Source organism: Rutidosis leptorrhynchoides, chromosome 7 (genome assembly GCF_046630445.1).
Source record: "Rutidosis leptorrhynchoides isolate AG116_Rl617_1_P2 chromosome 7, CSIRO_AGI_Rlap_v1, whole genome shotgun sequence".
NCBI lineage: Eukaryota > Viridiplantae > Streptophyta > Magnoliopsida > Asterales > Asteraceae > Rutidosis > Rutidosis leptorrhynchoides.
In genome coordinates, this window is record NC_092339.1 from 320,149,660 (window position 1) to 320,166,879 (window position 17,220).

Here is a 17,220-nt window from a genome sequence, read left to right on the forward strand (position 1 = left end):
GATGAAGAAGGAAAACATAACAGAAAATAATAGGGTTATAAATTTAAGTGTTGGGTCTAAATCAGGAAATGGGCAATAGCCCAGACGGTTTAGAGGAGTGATGGGTATTTGAGAGATCGGGGGTTCGAGTCCCTAATGGAGCATTTTTTTTCAGCCTTTTCATTGAAGGTAGCTTATTTTTTTTATTTATCATTTCCATTATTATTATTATTATTATTATTATTATTATTATTATTATTATTATTATTATTATTATTATTATTATTATTATTATTATTATTATTATTATTATTATTATTATTATTATTATTATTATCATTATTATTATTATATTATTATGATTATTATTGATGTTGTTATTATTATTATTATTGTTATTATTTACTAATATTAATATCATTATCATTACTAGTATTATCACATAATATTACTATTATTATCATTATTAATAATTTTATCAGGTTATTAATAATATAAGTATTACTATTATTATTATTATTATTATTATTATAAGTAGGATTACAAATTAATGCCATAGGAACTTTAGCCATTAGTTTAGAAATTAAACACAAAGATTTTGATTATTATGACTATGAATATAAATATGTTCATTGTATTATTAAGATAATTAGAATCATTGATATCTTTTTTAATATAGTACAATATAGTATAAAAATCATTATTTAAAATCATTTTTTCTTCTATTAACCTTATTAATGTATCACCTTTCACTACTACATTTCTGCTCAATTAGTGCCCCTTATTTAGACGTGTACATCAACTAACACGTCTAATTAAATCAAAGGAACACGTCTAATTATTTTTTTTTTTTTAAGAAAACCGGAACACGTCTAAAAAATAGTAGGAACACTTCTAATTAGAAACTTGCAACACGTCTAAATAAGTATAACACCTCTAGGTAACCACGTCTAATTAGTATTACCAGGAACACGTCTAATTGACAACACGTCTAATTATTTTTACCAGGAACACGTCTAATTGACAACACGTCTAATAAGTTTTACCAGGAACACGTCTAAATGACAACACGTCTAATAAGTTTTCAAGAACACGTCTAGTTAATTTACAAGACACGTCCAATTAGTTTGATGAACACGTCTAAGTAAGTTATCAGCCACACTAATTTACCAAACACGTCTAATATGTTACTAGGAACATCTAATTTAATCTTAAAACTAACGAAGCCCATCTTTTGCCACAAAAAATTAACAGGCATCCTCACTTATCTCCTTATGTACCTGCGATTATTGCTAAAACTATAGTTATTAGAATTAATCCCCTTTTTAATTTTAATTCAAAATTATATACATATACATGTATGTATAGGTTTGACTTACAATTTTATTTTAATTATAGGGTCGAGGTTAGAAGTTAATATAAATTCGTCAGTTGTAAACCCAAATTAGGGTTTTCGAATTCATCCATCTCTCACGTCAATAGGGAAAAAGAAACAGGTTCGTCTGAGTTGTAAACCCAAAGTAGGGTTGACGTAAAATCGTTGATTTCTTACATCCTCAGATCGAGGTCGACATCCAGGTACGCATAATTTAGGGTTACATTTTTTTTTTACCAAACACACTTATTCTCTTCTTTGTCGATGGTGTTTCTTCAAAATTAATGATGCCAATTCTCCAAACTTCAAAACTTTTTCCAGATATTCGTTGAAGAAAGCTACAATTCACCAATTTATACATCCTTGAAGAGCAATCGTTGAAGAACTACGTGCAAGACTATATAAGGTAATTTTTTAGAACTTAATCATTTTATTATAGACGTAACTGCTTCTGTGTTCTTCAGGAAAACATTACAAACTGCAAACGGTTATTATGTTAGTGGTATAAAACTGTAATATCCATTTGTAAATTTTGTATAGCCGCTATTATTCTGTTAGTGCAGGGGGTTATTCTGTTAGTGATTTAAAAATATCTAACTGTTAGTGGTTTAAATATGTCTATGTTATGTTACTCTGTAATTCTGTATAGAAAACTGTTGGTGGTTTAAAGCTTTTTTTTGTTAATTCTGTTAATTTTGTATTGCAGCTAATCAATAATTCCTCTGTATACTACCTAATCAATAATTCGAAGGTCTGCATCTTTTTAACTCAACTCTTTTGTTTAGTCTGCATCTTTTTAACTCAACTCTTTTGTTTACTCATTCTTACTTAATTGTTTTATGTAATCTTAATCTATTGAACTCTATGGCAGACATGGATCTCAGAATTATCATGATTAATTGTGTCACTTACAGGTCTGCATCTTTTACTTGGTGCACTATGTTGCCTGCTCATATTACTACCTTTATATCGTTTGGGTAATGATTATAGTGTCTTTTTGGTCGATTGCAATGCGATTCGAGTTTTCTCGCGAAAGTGCGTGAAAAAATATAAAATACCATAGGTTAAGAATGATTGTATATTTTTTAGTGATGGAAACCTTAGCTTACTAATAGATTGTATTTGTTCTTCATAAGTCACCACATGCAACTTTTTTCATTTGTGACTATATATAGTGGTGTAAAGTTAAAAGTAAAAATATATTAGATGTATTAGTTTGTAGTCAGGGATTAATCAATATTTATATTACAGTGGCTACTTGATTTGAGCAAAAATTTTGAATTTATTTTAGCTGGATGTTTATTACAAGTTAGAAAGTAAATGATTGGTTTAAAAAAAGGTTATGGCAGGGAATGTGGTGATGTTGTAATAGCTGTTTTAAAAAAAAATCAACAACTTAGCCTTATAGTGTTAGAATTCTCTACTTAAGTGATTTTTTTTACTGGGTAAGATTTTAGTTGTTAGGTTGCTTTTGGCCTTTTGAAGTTATATGAAAAAAAATTTGGTAATGCCTACCCGAATAGCCTGAGTGATTATATTTTACTTTATGGTATATTGATATATACATTTTGGTGGATGTCCTATTATGTTTCAGAATATATGCGACTTACAACCTGACTGATATTGTAGTATATTGGTATGTGCATTATGTTCACATAAGTTGATTTTTTTGCTTCGATTTGGTTTTGTTTGTAGTTTATGTATGTGCATCATGAGTATGATAGGACCCTTTGTTCATATCAAATTAGTCTAATGGGTGCAATCATAAGTAACTTATCAGATTTCTTATGTTCAAGTTTGGATTTATAGTCTTAGTTATCCTTTTTAAGCTTATCGATCTTTTATTTGTATTTGTTCTTGTTAGTTTGCATTAAAATGTTGTTGGTGGAAGGCGGCATGAGGGTACTAATGGGGACGAGGCCAATAAGAAGGCAGAAGTTTCATACATAGGTGCTTTGTCAGAGGAATGACATATTATATAGGTGCTCAAAGAACGAGCTAGCTATCTTTTTGAGTTTAGAGTTTGCCTCCATTGTAAATTACATTTATGATTTTTTTTGTAAATAATTTGAAGATATTTATATGATATTTATATATATAGTTTGTTTTTTTAGTATATTAATTTGGTATATTTGGCGCATTTGGTATTTAGCGGGGGTATTATTTGAAATATTTGAGATTTTAATCATGGTTAGCATTTACAAGGAACACGTCTAATTGATACCGGGAACACGTCTAATTTTACTAACGGAACACTTTTAAATGGGTTTAGACCACGTCTAATTGAAGTAACGGAACACGTCTAAATGACCTAACGGAACACGTCCAATTGTAACTAACTGAACACGTCTAAAAGACATAACGGAACAGCCTAATATAACGATTTGAAAACACGTCTACTTGAGAGTTGTAGAGGTGTTATTCAACACGTCTAAAAAGCATTTTCCACACGTCTTTTTGTGCCAAAATGTAGTAGTGTTTATCATTATATATATAGTATCACTATTGTTTCTAATATTAGTATTGTCATAATTATTAGTAATATCATAATTAGTACTATGGTTATCATCATTTTTATTATTACTAAGTATCATTATTATTATTAAAATAACTATCAGCTATATGAAACTATATGTAATCCATATAACATAACCAAACTTAATATTTTTATACACAAGAAGAAAATATGAGACATATATATATATATATATATATATATATATATATATATATATATATATATATATATATATATATATATAATATAAAAATGATATAATTAACAAATTATAAATACAAACTTATTCGAATACGATTATATGTATTAATGAATATACAAATGATTTAGGTTCGTGAATCCGAGGCCAACCCTATACTTGTTCAATGTCGTCATATGTATTTTTATACAAAATACAGTACGGTGAGTTCATTTGCTCTCTTTTACTCTTTACATTTTTGGGACTGAGAATGCATGCGCTGTTTTTACAACTGCTTTATTAAATGCTTTTGAAATACATTTTGAACTGCGAATACATGAAATACTTTTATAAATGTTTGACGAGATAGACACAAGCAAAACATTCCTCGAATGAATTATGTGGTCGTGATAATTGCCACCATTGAATTATGTGGACGTGATAATTGCCACACTTGATATGAATATTTTTTCCCTGATAATTATTGCTTGGTAACCTAAGAATTAGGGAACATTACTAATTTTGAGAATTAGTACACGCCTAATTGACGCGAATCCTAAAGGTAGCTACCGGGTTTAACACCCCCACCCAGAATGTTCACTAGACGGAAGGGCTAGTGGGCGTGGTGTTTAGTACTTCGAAGTTTATATGATTATTATACAGACGAGATGTTCTTGTTTTGGGGATATTATTATGCGAATTATATGTTAAGGTCGGTTACCAAGCCAAGCTATGAAAGCAATGAAAAGTGAATGTTATGTATCGAGAGAATGATTTTATACACAGGTTATGTGTATGTTATTTTTGTGCACAAGATATGTGTACGGTTACTAAGATTTATGAAAGATGATTTCGTACACAAGAAAGGTGTACTGTATTTAAAAGATATCGCATGTGCATTACAGGTTGGTATAGGATTCGGGCCCATTTGTACCATGCAGGATTTAAATCTTGTGGTCTATCAAAATGATGAATTTTATTGTTTTATGATAAACCTATGAACTCACCAACTTTTTGGTTGACACTTGAAAGCATGTTTATTCTCAGGTATGAAAGAAATTCTTCTGCTGTGCATTTGCTCATTTTAGAGATATTACTTGGAGTCATTCATGACATATTTCAAAAGACGTTGCATTCGAGTCATTGAGTTCATCAAGATTATTATCAAGTCATTCATAGTTGGATATATTAGGAAATGGTATGCATGCCGTCAACTTTTGATGTAATGAAAGTTTGTCTTTTAAAAACGAATGCAATGTTTGTAAAATGTATCATATAGAGGTCAAGTACCTCGCGATGTAACCAAATGTAATGTATTCGTCCGGATGGATTAGGACGGGTCGTTAGAGTTTTAAATAAACAAAAAGAGAATGCAAGTTTAATGTTTCACAAAATCTGCCAAAATGCATGCAGACTCTCTAACACAGCGAAAGCCCAAATAATCAAGTACCTGTGAAAACATGCGAGTAAACTGTCAACAAAAATGTTGAGTGAATTATAGGTTTAAATAAACGAATAAGCTTTAGACCACAAGATTTAAAATGTTAGAAAACATTAAACTAATATTCCATTAATCCATGAGTCACCTGGTAACCACTTAACCATTTCCATACCCTTACTAAACACAATATACACTGAACATGTGTATCTTCAAATAATAACGAAGTACTAATACATTATGATTATAAATTGCTAGCGCGACTAGCTCGAAATGGGGATGTCAAGCCCGATAGATCTATCCATAGGATTCGCATTCACCAGTAGAAACTAGTGATTACAGTTACCAGACTAGAGAATATTTTCGTTCAACTCATAATGAAAAATTTAAATTTAATTGTCACTTGTGTCTAAACGTAAAATAAAATGCATGTAATCACATCTCCAAATACTTTAAATAGTATGAAAAGCGGGACTATAACTCACCTTAACGAAAGTGAAGTAACAACACAGAAACGTGAACCGCAAAAGGAATAGTGATCAAGAATGATCACAACGCCGACTTATAAATAAAGCAGGTCGATATAAATAACTAACTTAGGTCAAGTCTTAGTATGATAGCTATAGTACTTGTTGAAAATAAGCATAGAACAACACTCAGTATGATTCGGTATGATCAGGACAGCGTATAACACGTACTTTCTATTTTTAGAAAGTTTCTATTTTAGAAAAGTTGCTATATTTGGAAAGCTTTTAACTTAGGAAATTTTCCTTAATTAGAAAGTCAACAAAAGTCAATTGAAAGTCAAAGTCAACCGAAAGTCAACTCAAAAGTCAACCTTGGTCAAACTTAGTCAACATTGAGGTTAAAGTGTAAATTATATTAATAATATAAGTTGTAATGTTATTTAAAGTCATATATGTATAATCATGTCATATCATAATTTTAATTAAATTAAATTGAATTATTAAATTTAACATAAGTTTATATGATATAATTAATATAACATAAGTATTTAATTAATTAATTAAATGTTAATCATAACATAAGTATTATTAATTAATAATACATTATTAATCATATCATAAGTATTTAATTATAAGTATTTAATAACTAAATTATAATTAAATAATATTAATCTTTATTATATGTCTTATTATAATAATCTCATAACATAAGTTTAATACTTATCATAAGTATTTTTCATTAATAATAAAAGTATTATTAATCATAAGTTTAATTAAATCAAAATGTAATTAATAAGTGATATAATAAATATATCATAAGTCTTAAATTAAAATAATTACTTTTATATCATAAGTAATTTAATAATAATGAAAATCATTATTTATATCATAAGTTTTAATTTTTGTAACCATAAGTTTAATTAAACGTTCATCGGGTCATAACTTGAGCCCCAGGTGTCGGTTTTCGGCGAGTCTTATATATATTCTCGCCTAACCAAACCACCCGACACATTAGTGTACTCAATAACACCCCAAAATGAGTCCCCAAGTCATAACAACAGCCATGAATCAACTTGGAACTTTAAACCGTTCAAAATCTTGTTTTAGTCATTCCGGGTGATCCGTGGCTTTGATTTCGATGACCCGAACATGAATGTTCATCTCATCATCATTCCTAACATACTAGTACACCATAGAGACTATAAAAATGGTCACAAAGTCGGACCCCAACTGATTACATTCATTTTTATATTTTTATCTCATCAAAACACCAAATTAAGCATAACTTTTTATCCGGAACACGAAAAGAGATGAATCAAAAGCCTAATATTATGTACTAAATGAGAGGAACTCATCTATACACTTTATTTAATCAAAAACCACTATAAAGTTAACTGATTTTAACCAACAAGCTGTTGTCCCAATTTAATCAAACCGAAAACATACAATAACGAGCATTTCTACGCATATAATCATCAATACAACAATACACAAGTAATACATAATCATAATAACATTAAAAACAGAAAAATTAAATAAAAATGTTAAATGGTAATTTGCTTTTAGCCCGAACGCCCGATCGAAGCCCGAAACGCGAAAACGCTACTACGCGATTAATTATTCGGAGAGATAACGCACTCGTTGATCAATCCATAATCAATGAGTTACTTAATTAAGGATTGAATGCAATGATAAAGATGGAGGATGGGATGTTTGATGATTATTTTGGGCCCTGATGATCGTCTTTTACTTTTCAATCAAGTGATAAACCTCCCCGACCCGGTCTTGATTGTTAATTAGCATGATTCACCTTAACTCGATGTAAATCTTCCTTGGGCAAAGTCACAAGTGAAAATTACAAAGGTCTAGGCAAATGGCAGAGAATCAACAACCTATAAATAAGAGGCCAAGCTCTCTATTTATAGTATTTGAAATATTCGCGGTCTGCGGATTGTCTAATCATCCACGCAATCTTAGCGAAATAACCCGCAGTCTTTTATTAATGCGGCAACTGATCCGCTATCTTTATTTTCAGCGAATATTCCAAACCTCTTGAATACACTTCGCGTAAACTCTGTTTTTAGCCTTTAGTAAATAAAATATACATATACAATGCTATGTATATGATCAAGTCCCCCAGTTTATTATGATATATTTTTTCCAAAAAATGTATCATGATAAACTCTAAAAATTTGCACTTATTTTGACCACCTTCCGCATTAAAACATTTTTGCTATGCCTTTGTTACCGTTACAGTAAACAAAGTTGCCGTTTTTATCCGTTGGTGAAAATATTACCGTTTAATCATCATAATGAATACTTAGACACAATTGATTAGCACTCTCACCTCCCCTATATATATATCGGTGATCACAATAACGAATTTCCCACTCGCTACTCTGAAACACTTCGCAATTAATCAAATATTTAATCAACCTTTGTAACTTCTTTCTTACTCGCAACTTCTTTTCAATCAATAATGAAGATCGACGAGGTTGACAGCAAGGTTAACCCGAAAACACTAATCACGAAGTTATTGACAAGCCCGGAATCCAAATCGACGGCGTCATCTGGAAAGGAAAAGCAAACAATTCCAGTTGTCGATTTAACTTCCAAATCTCCTCTCACCAAGCCGAGCTCGGCCAAACGACCATACCAAATGTCGCCATCATCGCAGAGTAAAAAGCTGAAGCAACACGATGCTACCCTTTATGATAATCCGATCATATTGGATTATGAAGGTGATCAACAAATGGGTAAGTCCTGAGCATTATCTCATAATTATAACATTCACGATGCTTATATTTCTCCAGCTAATTTATAAATTGTGTCTTTTTGCAGGGAAACAACCGGTGATCCAGTTTTTCTCAACCCGAACACTTTTGACCAAATAATTGAGATGTTCCGCACTACACCCGACTCTTATAGGGTGAGAGTTGATGGTTTATTGGGATATACTTGTGCTTCTTCTTTTGCGGTGCTAGATCAACGCCACCAGATGAAGCTGGGAATCCCAAACGAGCTTCGTCGCGAGTTCTCAAAGCTTTCTGCACTTGACGCACATAACAGCTTTGTGCAGAATTTCTATATGGCGTTCAATTCTGCATATGACATGATTTGTCGCCAAGAACAGTTCTTCAATGTTCTTGAGGCTGAAAAAGCCAAATATCTGAGTGAGAAAGCCAAAACTGCAGACAGCGAGAAGCGCTGTGTTGATATATCTTATGAGCTCACCACAGCAAAAACCACCGTTGATGATTTAAAACAACAAGTTTCTATTGCAGCTGATAAGGAAAACAACCTTCAAACTACTGTTAAATCGCTAACAGAGGAGGTTACAAAGCTGACTGCAGAGCGTGACAACGCTCTAGCTGCTAAGGCTTCTGCGGAGCTTGAGTTCACAAAGCTCCGCCAACATCTGCCCGAGTTGTCAAGGAAAATTCTCAACTCGTACCCTGTTTCTGCTAAATTTTCAACGTACGCCACTGCGCTACCACTGCGCGAAAGAGTTGAATTCATGGATCAAATTTCCATGCACTGCCCTTTGCCGGAGCCGCTGCCGACTGACATAGCAGACAGCTTATGTGCTGTGGCAGATGCTCAGTCTTCCTTTGCTGTTGCTAGGCAAAACATAGCGGAGATCTTTATTGAAAAAATAATAGCGATAAGCAAGCGGGATGATGCCACTGCAGATGACATCATAAAGCTTGACTTATCTAAGGAATAAAGTTTTACCATGTAACATTAGCACGCAGCTATCTCTGCGTCATTATTAATAAAATTTTCACTTCTTTGTATATTTTTTTAAGTGCTTTTATTTATATAGCGCTTTTATCAGTAATATTCATAACATGGACTTGTCCTTTGCAATTTCCAACTCTTATTATTGTGCACATAATAAGTATGTACTTTTGCAAAACAATCTATATGCGCGTATATTTATATGTTATGAATCTTCTAAGTCCGCCAAAACGATCTTTAGGCAATCAATTAGCATCGCGAAGCATCTAAGCATGGCAAAATCAAATACTTAGAAAATTAAGTTCCTTCCGCGATAATCTATTTCTGCGTAAGTGGGCAATTTCATCACTACGCCACTTAACCGTTGTGAAACATACCAGCATTATGAAGCAAAATATTATAGAATATTTCATAAACTCTGAGTATTTCGCCAAGCGTAATTATTTTAAACAATGCAAAAAAACTTTTCACATATTCTTACAAGTGTTTATTTTTCATATTCTTACAAGCATGATCAAGACTTGCAAAAATTAAAAATGAAAACACATAGAAAAATGTCAAACACAAGCTTCGCATCACTTTTTTGCACTTTGAAGATACATGCACATTGGCCAACACTTTAATTTTGCAAAGTTATGCATAATATCGCTTTAATAAAGCAGCATGCCACGCATTAGGGAGAGTTCGCCCTTCTATGTCTGCGAGCTTATATGATCCTGCCGCATTAATTGCCACAACTTGATAAGGACCTTCCCAGTTAGGTCCTAATTTACCAAGTTTTTCTGCTCTACTCGCATCATTGTTTCGCAGCACCTATTCGCCTACATCAAAAGACAAAGTGCGTACTCTTTTGTTGTAATATTTGGCGATTTTCTGTTTATTATTTGCCTCTCTGATAGCAGCCATTAACCTTCGCTCTTCAACTAAATTCAAATTTTCGCATAAGGCTTCGCCATTCGCTTCTTCATCAAAGTAAGCAACTCTATGCGTTGGAACAAGAATTTCAGCGGGTATTACTGCTTTAGAGCCATATATTAAACTAAAGGGTGTTTCCCCTGTGCTCTTCTTGAAAGTAGTGCGATGTGCCCATAATACATTGGGCAGCTCCTCCACCCAACCAGTTCGCTTTTCATATAACCTCTTTTTGATACCGCTCATAATGTCGCGGTTGGTTACTTCACACAAGCCATTAGCCTGTGGATGCGCCACTGATGTAAACTTTTGGATTATATTTAAATCAGTGCACCATGTTTTAAAAGGATCGTTCGCTATTTGAGCACCATTATCGCTAACCAATTCGCGTGGAACACCAAATCTGCAAACAATATTCTCCCATACAAAATTACGCACTTGCACTCCAGTGATAGTGCGAACCACCTTAGCTTCAACCCATTTTGTAAAATAGTCAATTGTCACAATTAGGAATTTGACATTGCCAGGACCTGCGGGAAATGGTCCTACAATGTCAATAGCCCAATTGTGAAATGGTCATTGCGAATTAACATGGATCATATCGTGCCTTGGCATCCGATTCTGCGGAGCATGCCTTTGACAACTTTTACAACGCTTAACAATATTTGCAACATCGCGGTATAAGGATGGCCAAAAATAACCCATCCGCATAATTTTTTCCGCGATAGTTTTATAACCTGAATGTAATGCGCAAGAACCGTTACGCACTTCATCATCTATCATTTCTGCTTCAATTGGGCCAACACACCGCATCATTGGACCACAATATGACTTACGATACAAAATGTCATTTTGAATGATGTACATTGGTGCTCGCTCTCTAACTAAATGAGCTTCACGCTTATCACTTGGCAAAACACTGTTGCGGATATATTGCAAGATTGGTTCCATCCAATTTTGATGTTCTTCTACAACGGACGCCACCATTAAATCATTATCAATTGATTTACTTGGCAATTCCTCGACCCAAACTTGCTTTTGAAAGTGCGAAAACGTTAAAGCGGCCAGCTTACTTAACGCATCCACATTCTTATTTTAACTCCTTGGTTCTTGTGCGAGTTCAAAATGCTCAAACCGCATAGCTAATTCTTGCAACAACTTCAAATATTTTTGCATCGAGGAGTCATGTGCTTCAAAAGAGCCATTAAACTGATTTGCCACTAACTGCGAATCTGTAAATGCTCGCAACTTAGTGATATCCATTTTGAAACGTAAATATTCCGCTTCGTTGTTTGTTACACCAAAATTGAAACGTAACGCGTACGTATGCTCCTCACCGCTTGGGATTGCTAATACTAAACCCGCACCAGCACCTTCTGCACATGAGGCTCCATCAGTAAATAAATCCCATGTTTCGCCCTGCACTGGCTTTAATTCTGTTCGCTCATTAATCACCTCCAACTCCCCAGAAATTTCTGCGAGGTAATCCGCCAAAACTTGGCCCTTTATAGCATTGCGCGGAGGGTAAGAAATTTGATAAGAACCTAACTCTACCGCCCACAACGCGAGCCTACCTGATATTTCTGGTTTTGTTAAAACTTGCTTGATTGGCATGTTAGTTAGCACATGTATTGGGTGCCCTTGAAAGTATCTCCTTAACCTTCGCGATGTTAATATGAGCGCGTACACGAAATTTTCAATGGGCGCATAGTTTATTTCGCTTTCTGTGAGAGCTTTACTGACAAAATACACAGGTTTTTGTATTTTATCCCTTTCCGCAACTAAAACTGAACCAAAAGCTTCATTTGCCACAGATATATAAAGGTAAAGAGTTTCGCCATCAACTGGCACTGTTAACGTAGGCAAAGTCTTCAATAACTTCTTCATTTCCTGAAATGTTGTCTCAGCCTCGCTTGTCCAAAGAAAGCTTTTTTGTTTCAAGCAGCCTTTTAAAGTTTTGAAAAATGGTAATTGCCTTTCAGCGGCTTTAGACAAGAAACGCATTAATGCGGCTAAATTTCCTGTCAAACTTTGCACTTCTTTGACGGTCTTGAGCGCGATCATATTTTCAATAGCCGCGATTTTCTTTGAATTAGCTTGAATACCTTGCTCAGTAACAAGATAGCCCAAGAACTTTCCTTCAGTTTCACCAAAACTACACTTTAGCGGACTAAGCTTCATATTTATTCTGCGTAATGTATCAAATGTTTCCCGCATATCGTCTATAATACGCTCTTGCGTTGTGCTTTTAATTACCAAATCATCCACATAAGCCTCAAGATTACGCCCAAATTGGTTTTCAAACGCAGTGTCAATTAAGCGTTGATATGTCGCACTCGCATTGATTAAACCAAAAGGCATCATTATATAAGAAAATATGTCTTTGCCTGTATGGAAAGTGGTTTTATCTGCGTCTTCCCTAGCCATTGGGATCGGATGATATCCCCGCGCCGTATCCAAAAAACATTTATATGGAAAAGCATGTAATGATTGCACTTTCAAATCAATTTCTGGAAGCGGATAGTTATCCTTGGGACACGCTTTATTTAGATCCTTGAAATTAATGCACATTCTCCACAAGCCATCAGGATTTTTCACCAAAACTGGATTCACAATCCAGGATGGATACTGAACTTCGCATAAAATTCCAGCTGCCACCAACTTCGTTACTTCTTCGCATAACAACTTAGCGCGATCTGGGGCCATGCCTCTACGCTTCTATACTACAGGTTTTAAAGCAGGGTTTACATTAAGTTTATGTTCCGCAATATGACGGGAACGCCAGTCATATCGTTTTCGCACCAAGCAAAAACATCCATGTACTGCACGAGCAATTTCACAATCTGTTTTTTGGCATCCGCACTAACGTTGCATCCCACTTTAATTTTTTGATCAGGATATTCAGGATTAACCACTACCATGTTGTCTGCAACATCAACGGTTTCTTGAACTGCACTTTTCACATTAACAGCCGCACAAATAGTCATAATGCTCGCTGAACTTATCGTCGCAACACCTTTACGCGTTGCGAATTTAATCATGCCATGAATGGTAGATGGAACAATTCCGAATTTTCCCAATGCAGATCTGCCTAACAACATGTTATAGCGAGAAGAAGTCCGCATAACATAAAAATCTAATCGCGCTTGTCGCACTAAACTATCATCATTTTCATCAAAAAGCTCAACATTTAAAGGCAATACACCCATAGGCAATAAAGATTCTCCCACAAAACCAGTTAGCGAGGCTGTGGTTGGTTGTAAACTTGCCCTAATACTCTCTGGCAGTTGAACAAAACATTGCTCATAAACAATGTCAACACTGCTGTCATTATCACCATGAACTTTCATAATTGTAATTCCAGCTTGCGCGATTTTGCACGATACTACTATCGGCATTTCAGAGAAATCGTCGCTTTGCATTTTTGGAAAACTTATTGGCATAGATTGCCAATTTTGATACATTTTTGCTGACTTACACTTTCGTCCCCTTTTTAGGCGTTTGCTTGCATGGCGACAGCAATACCACGGTTAATTCCCTTATCAGTCATTACTTCAATTAAACAAGCAATTTACCACAAATTATGAATGTATGCACCTGTGAAACATCACAATAACACAAGATCAAAATTAAACAAGCCAATTAATTGTTTGATAGCACAAAACAAAAAAATTCGAGTTTATTTTTAAAACGTGTCCCACGGATGGCGCCAATTGATCAATCCATAATCAATGAGTTACTTAATTAAGGATTGAGTGCAATGATAAAGATGGAGGATGGGATGTTTGATGATTATTTTGGGCCCTGATGATCGTCTTTCACTTTTTCAATCAAGTGATCAACCACCCCGACCCGGTCTTGATTGTTAATTAGCATGATTCACCTTAACTCGATGTAAATCTTCCTTGGGCAAAGTCACAAGTGAAAATTATAAAGGTCTGGGCAAATGGCAGAGAATAAACAACCTATAAATGAGAGGCCAAACTCTCTATTTATAGTATTTGAAATATTCGCCGTCTGCGGATTGTCTAATCATCCGCGCAATCTTAGGGAAATAACCCGCAATATTTTATTAATGCGGCAACTGATCCGCTATCTTTATTTTCAGCGAATATTTCAAACCTCTTGAATACACTTCGCGTAACTTCTGTTTTTAGCCTTTAATAAATAAAATATACATATACAATGTTATGTATATGATCACTCGCGACAAATAAAATATATAAACACTATATATAACCATATGATATAAAAATATCATATTTAAATTAATTTGGATTTAAAAATTCCAAAAGTCCAACCGTGGGTTTGAAAACCGAAAAGATTCGCCGGATAGAAATCCACGATACGTAGAAACGCACAATTTAAAATATGAATACAAGTATTCATATAACACATAATAATTAATATATTATTACTAAAATAATAATATAGGTCATAGAAATGACGTGGCACGAATAACAATTAACGGACGCTAAATAATAAACGGTAAAAGATAACGGAAAAAGTAGGGTCGTGACAATAAGGATGGAGTTGACCTAACCCTATGTTGTACGCCGATAAAACTTACATGAAGAAATTAGTTGGAGAGATTCGAATATTCCCAACTTCTGGGGTTTGATTCGCATTGGTGATTGCACATCACATGATACGCGTACCTTCACGCATGGCGCTCGTGCGTATCACGTGCTTCATGCATGTCCAGATTAATTAAACCACGTGTGATTGGAGGTGCGCTATACAACTTTGCTTGGCGCGCACGAAGCAATCTGATGCAATATTATCCTTAATTAAATACAATCATTTTCCAATTATAACTCCGTTATTTATGGTAATTATTCGGAAGGATCTAGAACGAATTAAGGGTAAACCAGGGTTAGAGGTTCACAATAAATATAACCCTAACCTCATTCACTCGACACAACATTTTCTTTATTACTCGATTATTGATTGCATCCATAAAACGCACTTACGGTAACATGTATGTTCTTTGAGCATAAACCATACGTAACCACCCTTAGTGGCCATTGTCGCGGAAATTGCCATCAATGGTGGACTAGATTTTGATCACCCTCTTGCAGATCATCATCTTTATGAGGGTTATTCACAGTAAACCGGACCGGAAATTAAAACTATGAATGTCCTTAAACACTCCTACTTGCACTCAACCAAAATTTGGTTCTTGAAATAGATTTATGTTCGATCAAGGAGGAACCCCATGAAATGTCCCATTCTTATTGATTAAAAACGTTCCATATTAATTGATTTCGTTGCGAGGTTTTGACCTCTATATGAGACATTTTTCAAAGACTGCATTCATTTTTAAAACAAACCATAACTTTTATTTCATAAATAAAGGTTTAAAAAGCTTTACGTAGATTATCAAATAATGATAATCTAAAATATCCTGTTTACACACGACCATTACATAATGGTTTACAATACAAATATGTTACATCGAAATCAGTTTCTTGAATGCAGTTTTTACACAATATCATACAAATATGGACTCCAAATCTTGTCCTTATTTTAGTATGCAACAGCGGAAGCTCTTAGTATTCACCTAAGAATAAACATGCTTTAAACTTCAACAAAAATGTTGGTGAGTTATAGGTTTAACCTATATATATCAAATCGTAACAATAGACCACAAGATTTCATATTTCAATACACATCCCATACATAGAGATAAAAATCACTCATATGGTGAACACCTGGTAATCGACATTAACAAGATGCATATATAAGAATATCACCATCATTCCGGAACACCCTTCGGATATGATATAAATTTTGAAGTACTAAAGCATCCGGTACTTTGGATGGGGTTTGTTAGGCCCAATAGATCTATCTTTAGGATTCGCGTCAATTAGGGTGTCTGTTCCCTAATTCTTAGATTACCAGACTTAATAAAAAGGGGCATATTTGATTTTGATAATTCAACCATAGAATGTAGTTTCACGTACTTGTGTCTATTTTGTAAATCATTTATAAAACCTGCATCTATTCTCATCCCAAAAATATTAGATTTTAAAAGTGGGACTATAACTCACTTTCACAGATTTTTACTTCGTCGGGAAGTAATACTTGGCCACTGGTTGATTCACAAACCTATAACAATATATACATATATATCAAAGTATGTTCAAAATATATTTACAAAACTTTTAATACATTTTGATGTTTTAAGTTTATTAAGTCAGCTGTCCTCGTTAGTAACCTACAACTAGTTGTCCACAGTTAGATGTACAGAAATAAATCGATAAATATTATCTTGAATCAATCCACGACCCAGTGTATACATATCTCAGTATTGATCATAACTCAAACTATATATATATTTTGGAATCAACCTCAACCCTGTATAGCTAACTCCAACATTCACATATAGAGTGTCTATGGTTGTTCCGCAATATATATATAGATGGGTCAACATGATAGGTCGAAATATTATATACGTGTCTATGGTATCTCAAGATTACATAATATACAATATAAGTTGATTAGGTTATGGTTGGAATAGATTTATTACTAACTTTCACGTAGGTAAAATGAGTAGTTTTTATCAATCTTGTTTTACTCGCAATTTCTTCGTTTCTAATCCGTTTTGAG

General features: G+C 33.8%; 1 protein-coding gene across 1 annotated transcript; it reads right to left on the reverse strand.

The window, feature by feature from the left end:
* Positions 1–10,329: 10,329 nt before the first annotated feature.
* On the reverse strand, positions 10,330–11,595 carry LOC139860225 (uncharacterized). The gene is made up of 4 exons (XM_071848994.1): positions 11,346–11,595; positions 10,990–11,153; positions 10,585–10,890; positions 10,330–10,509 (listed from the first exon to the last, which is right to left on the reverse strand). The coding sequence occupies exons 1-4, from the start codon at positions 11,593–11,595 to the stop codon at positions 10,330–10,332; spliced, it is 900 nt and encodes a 299-aa protein (XP_071705095.1).
* Between the last annotated feature and the right edge of the window lie 5,625 nt (positions 11,596–17,220).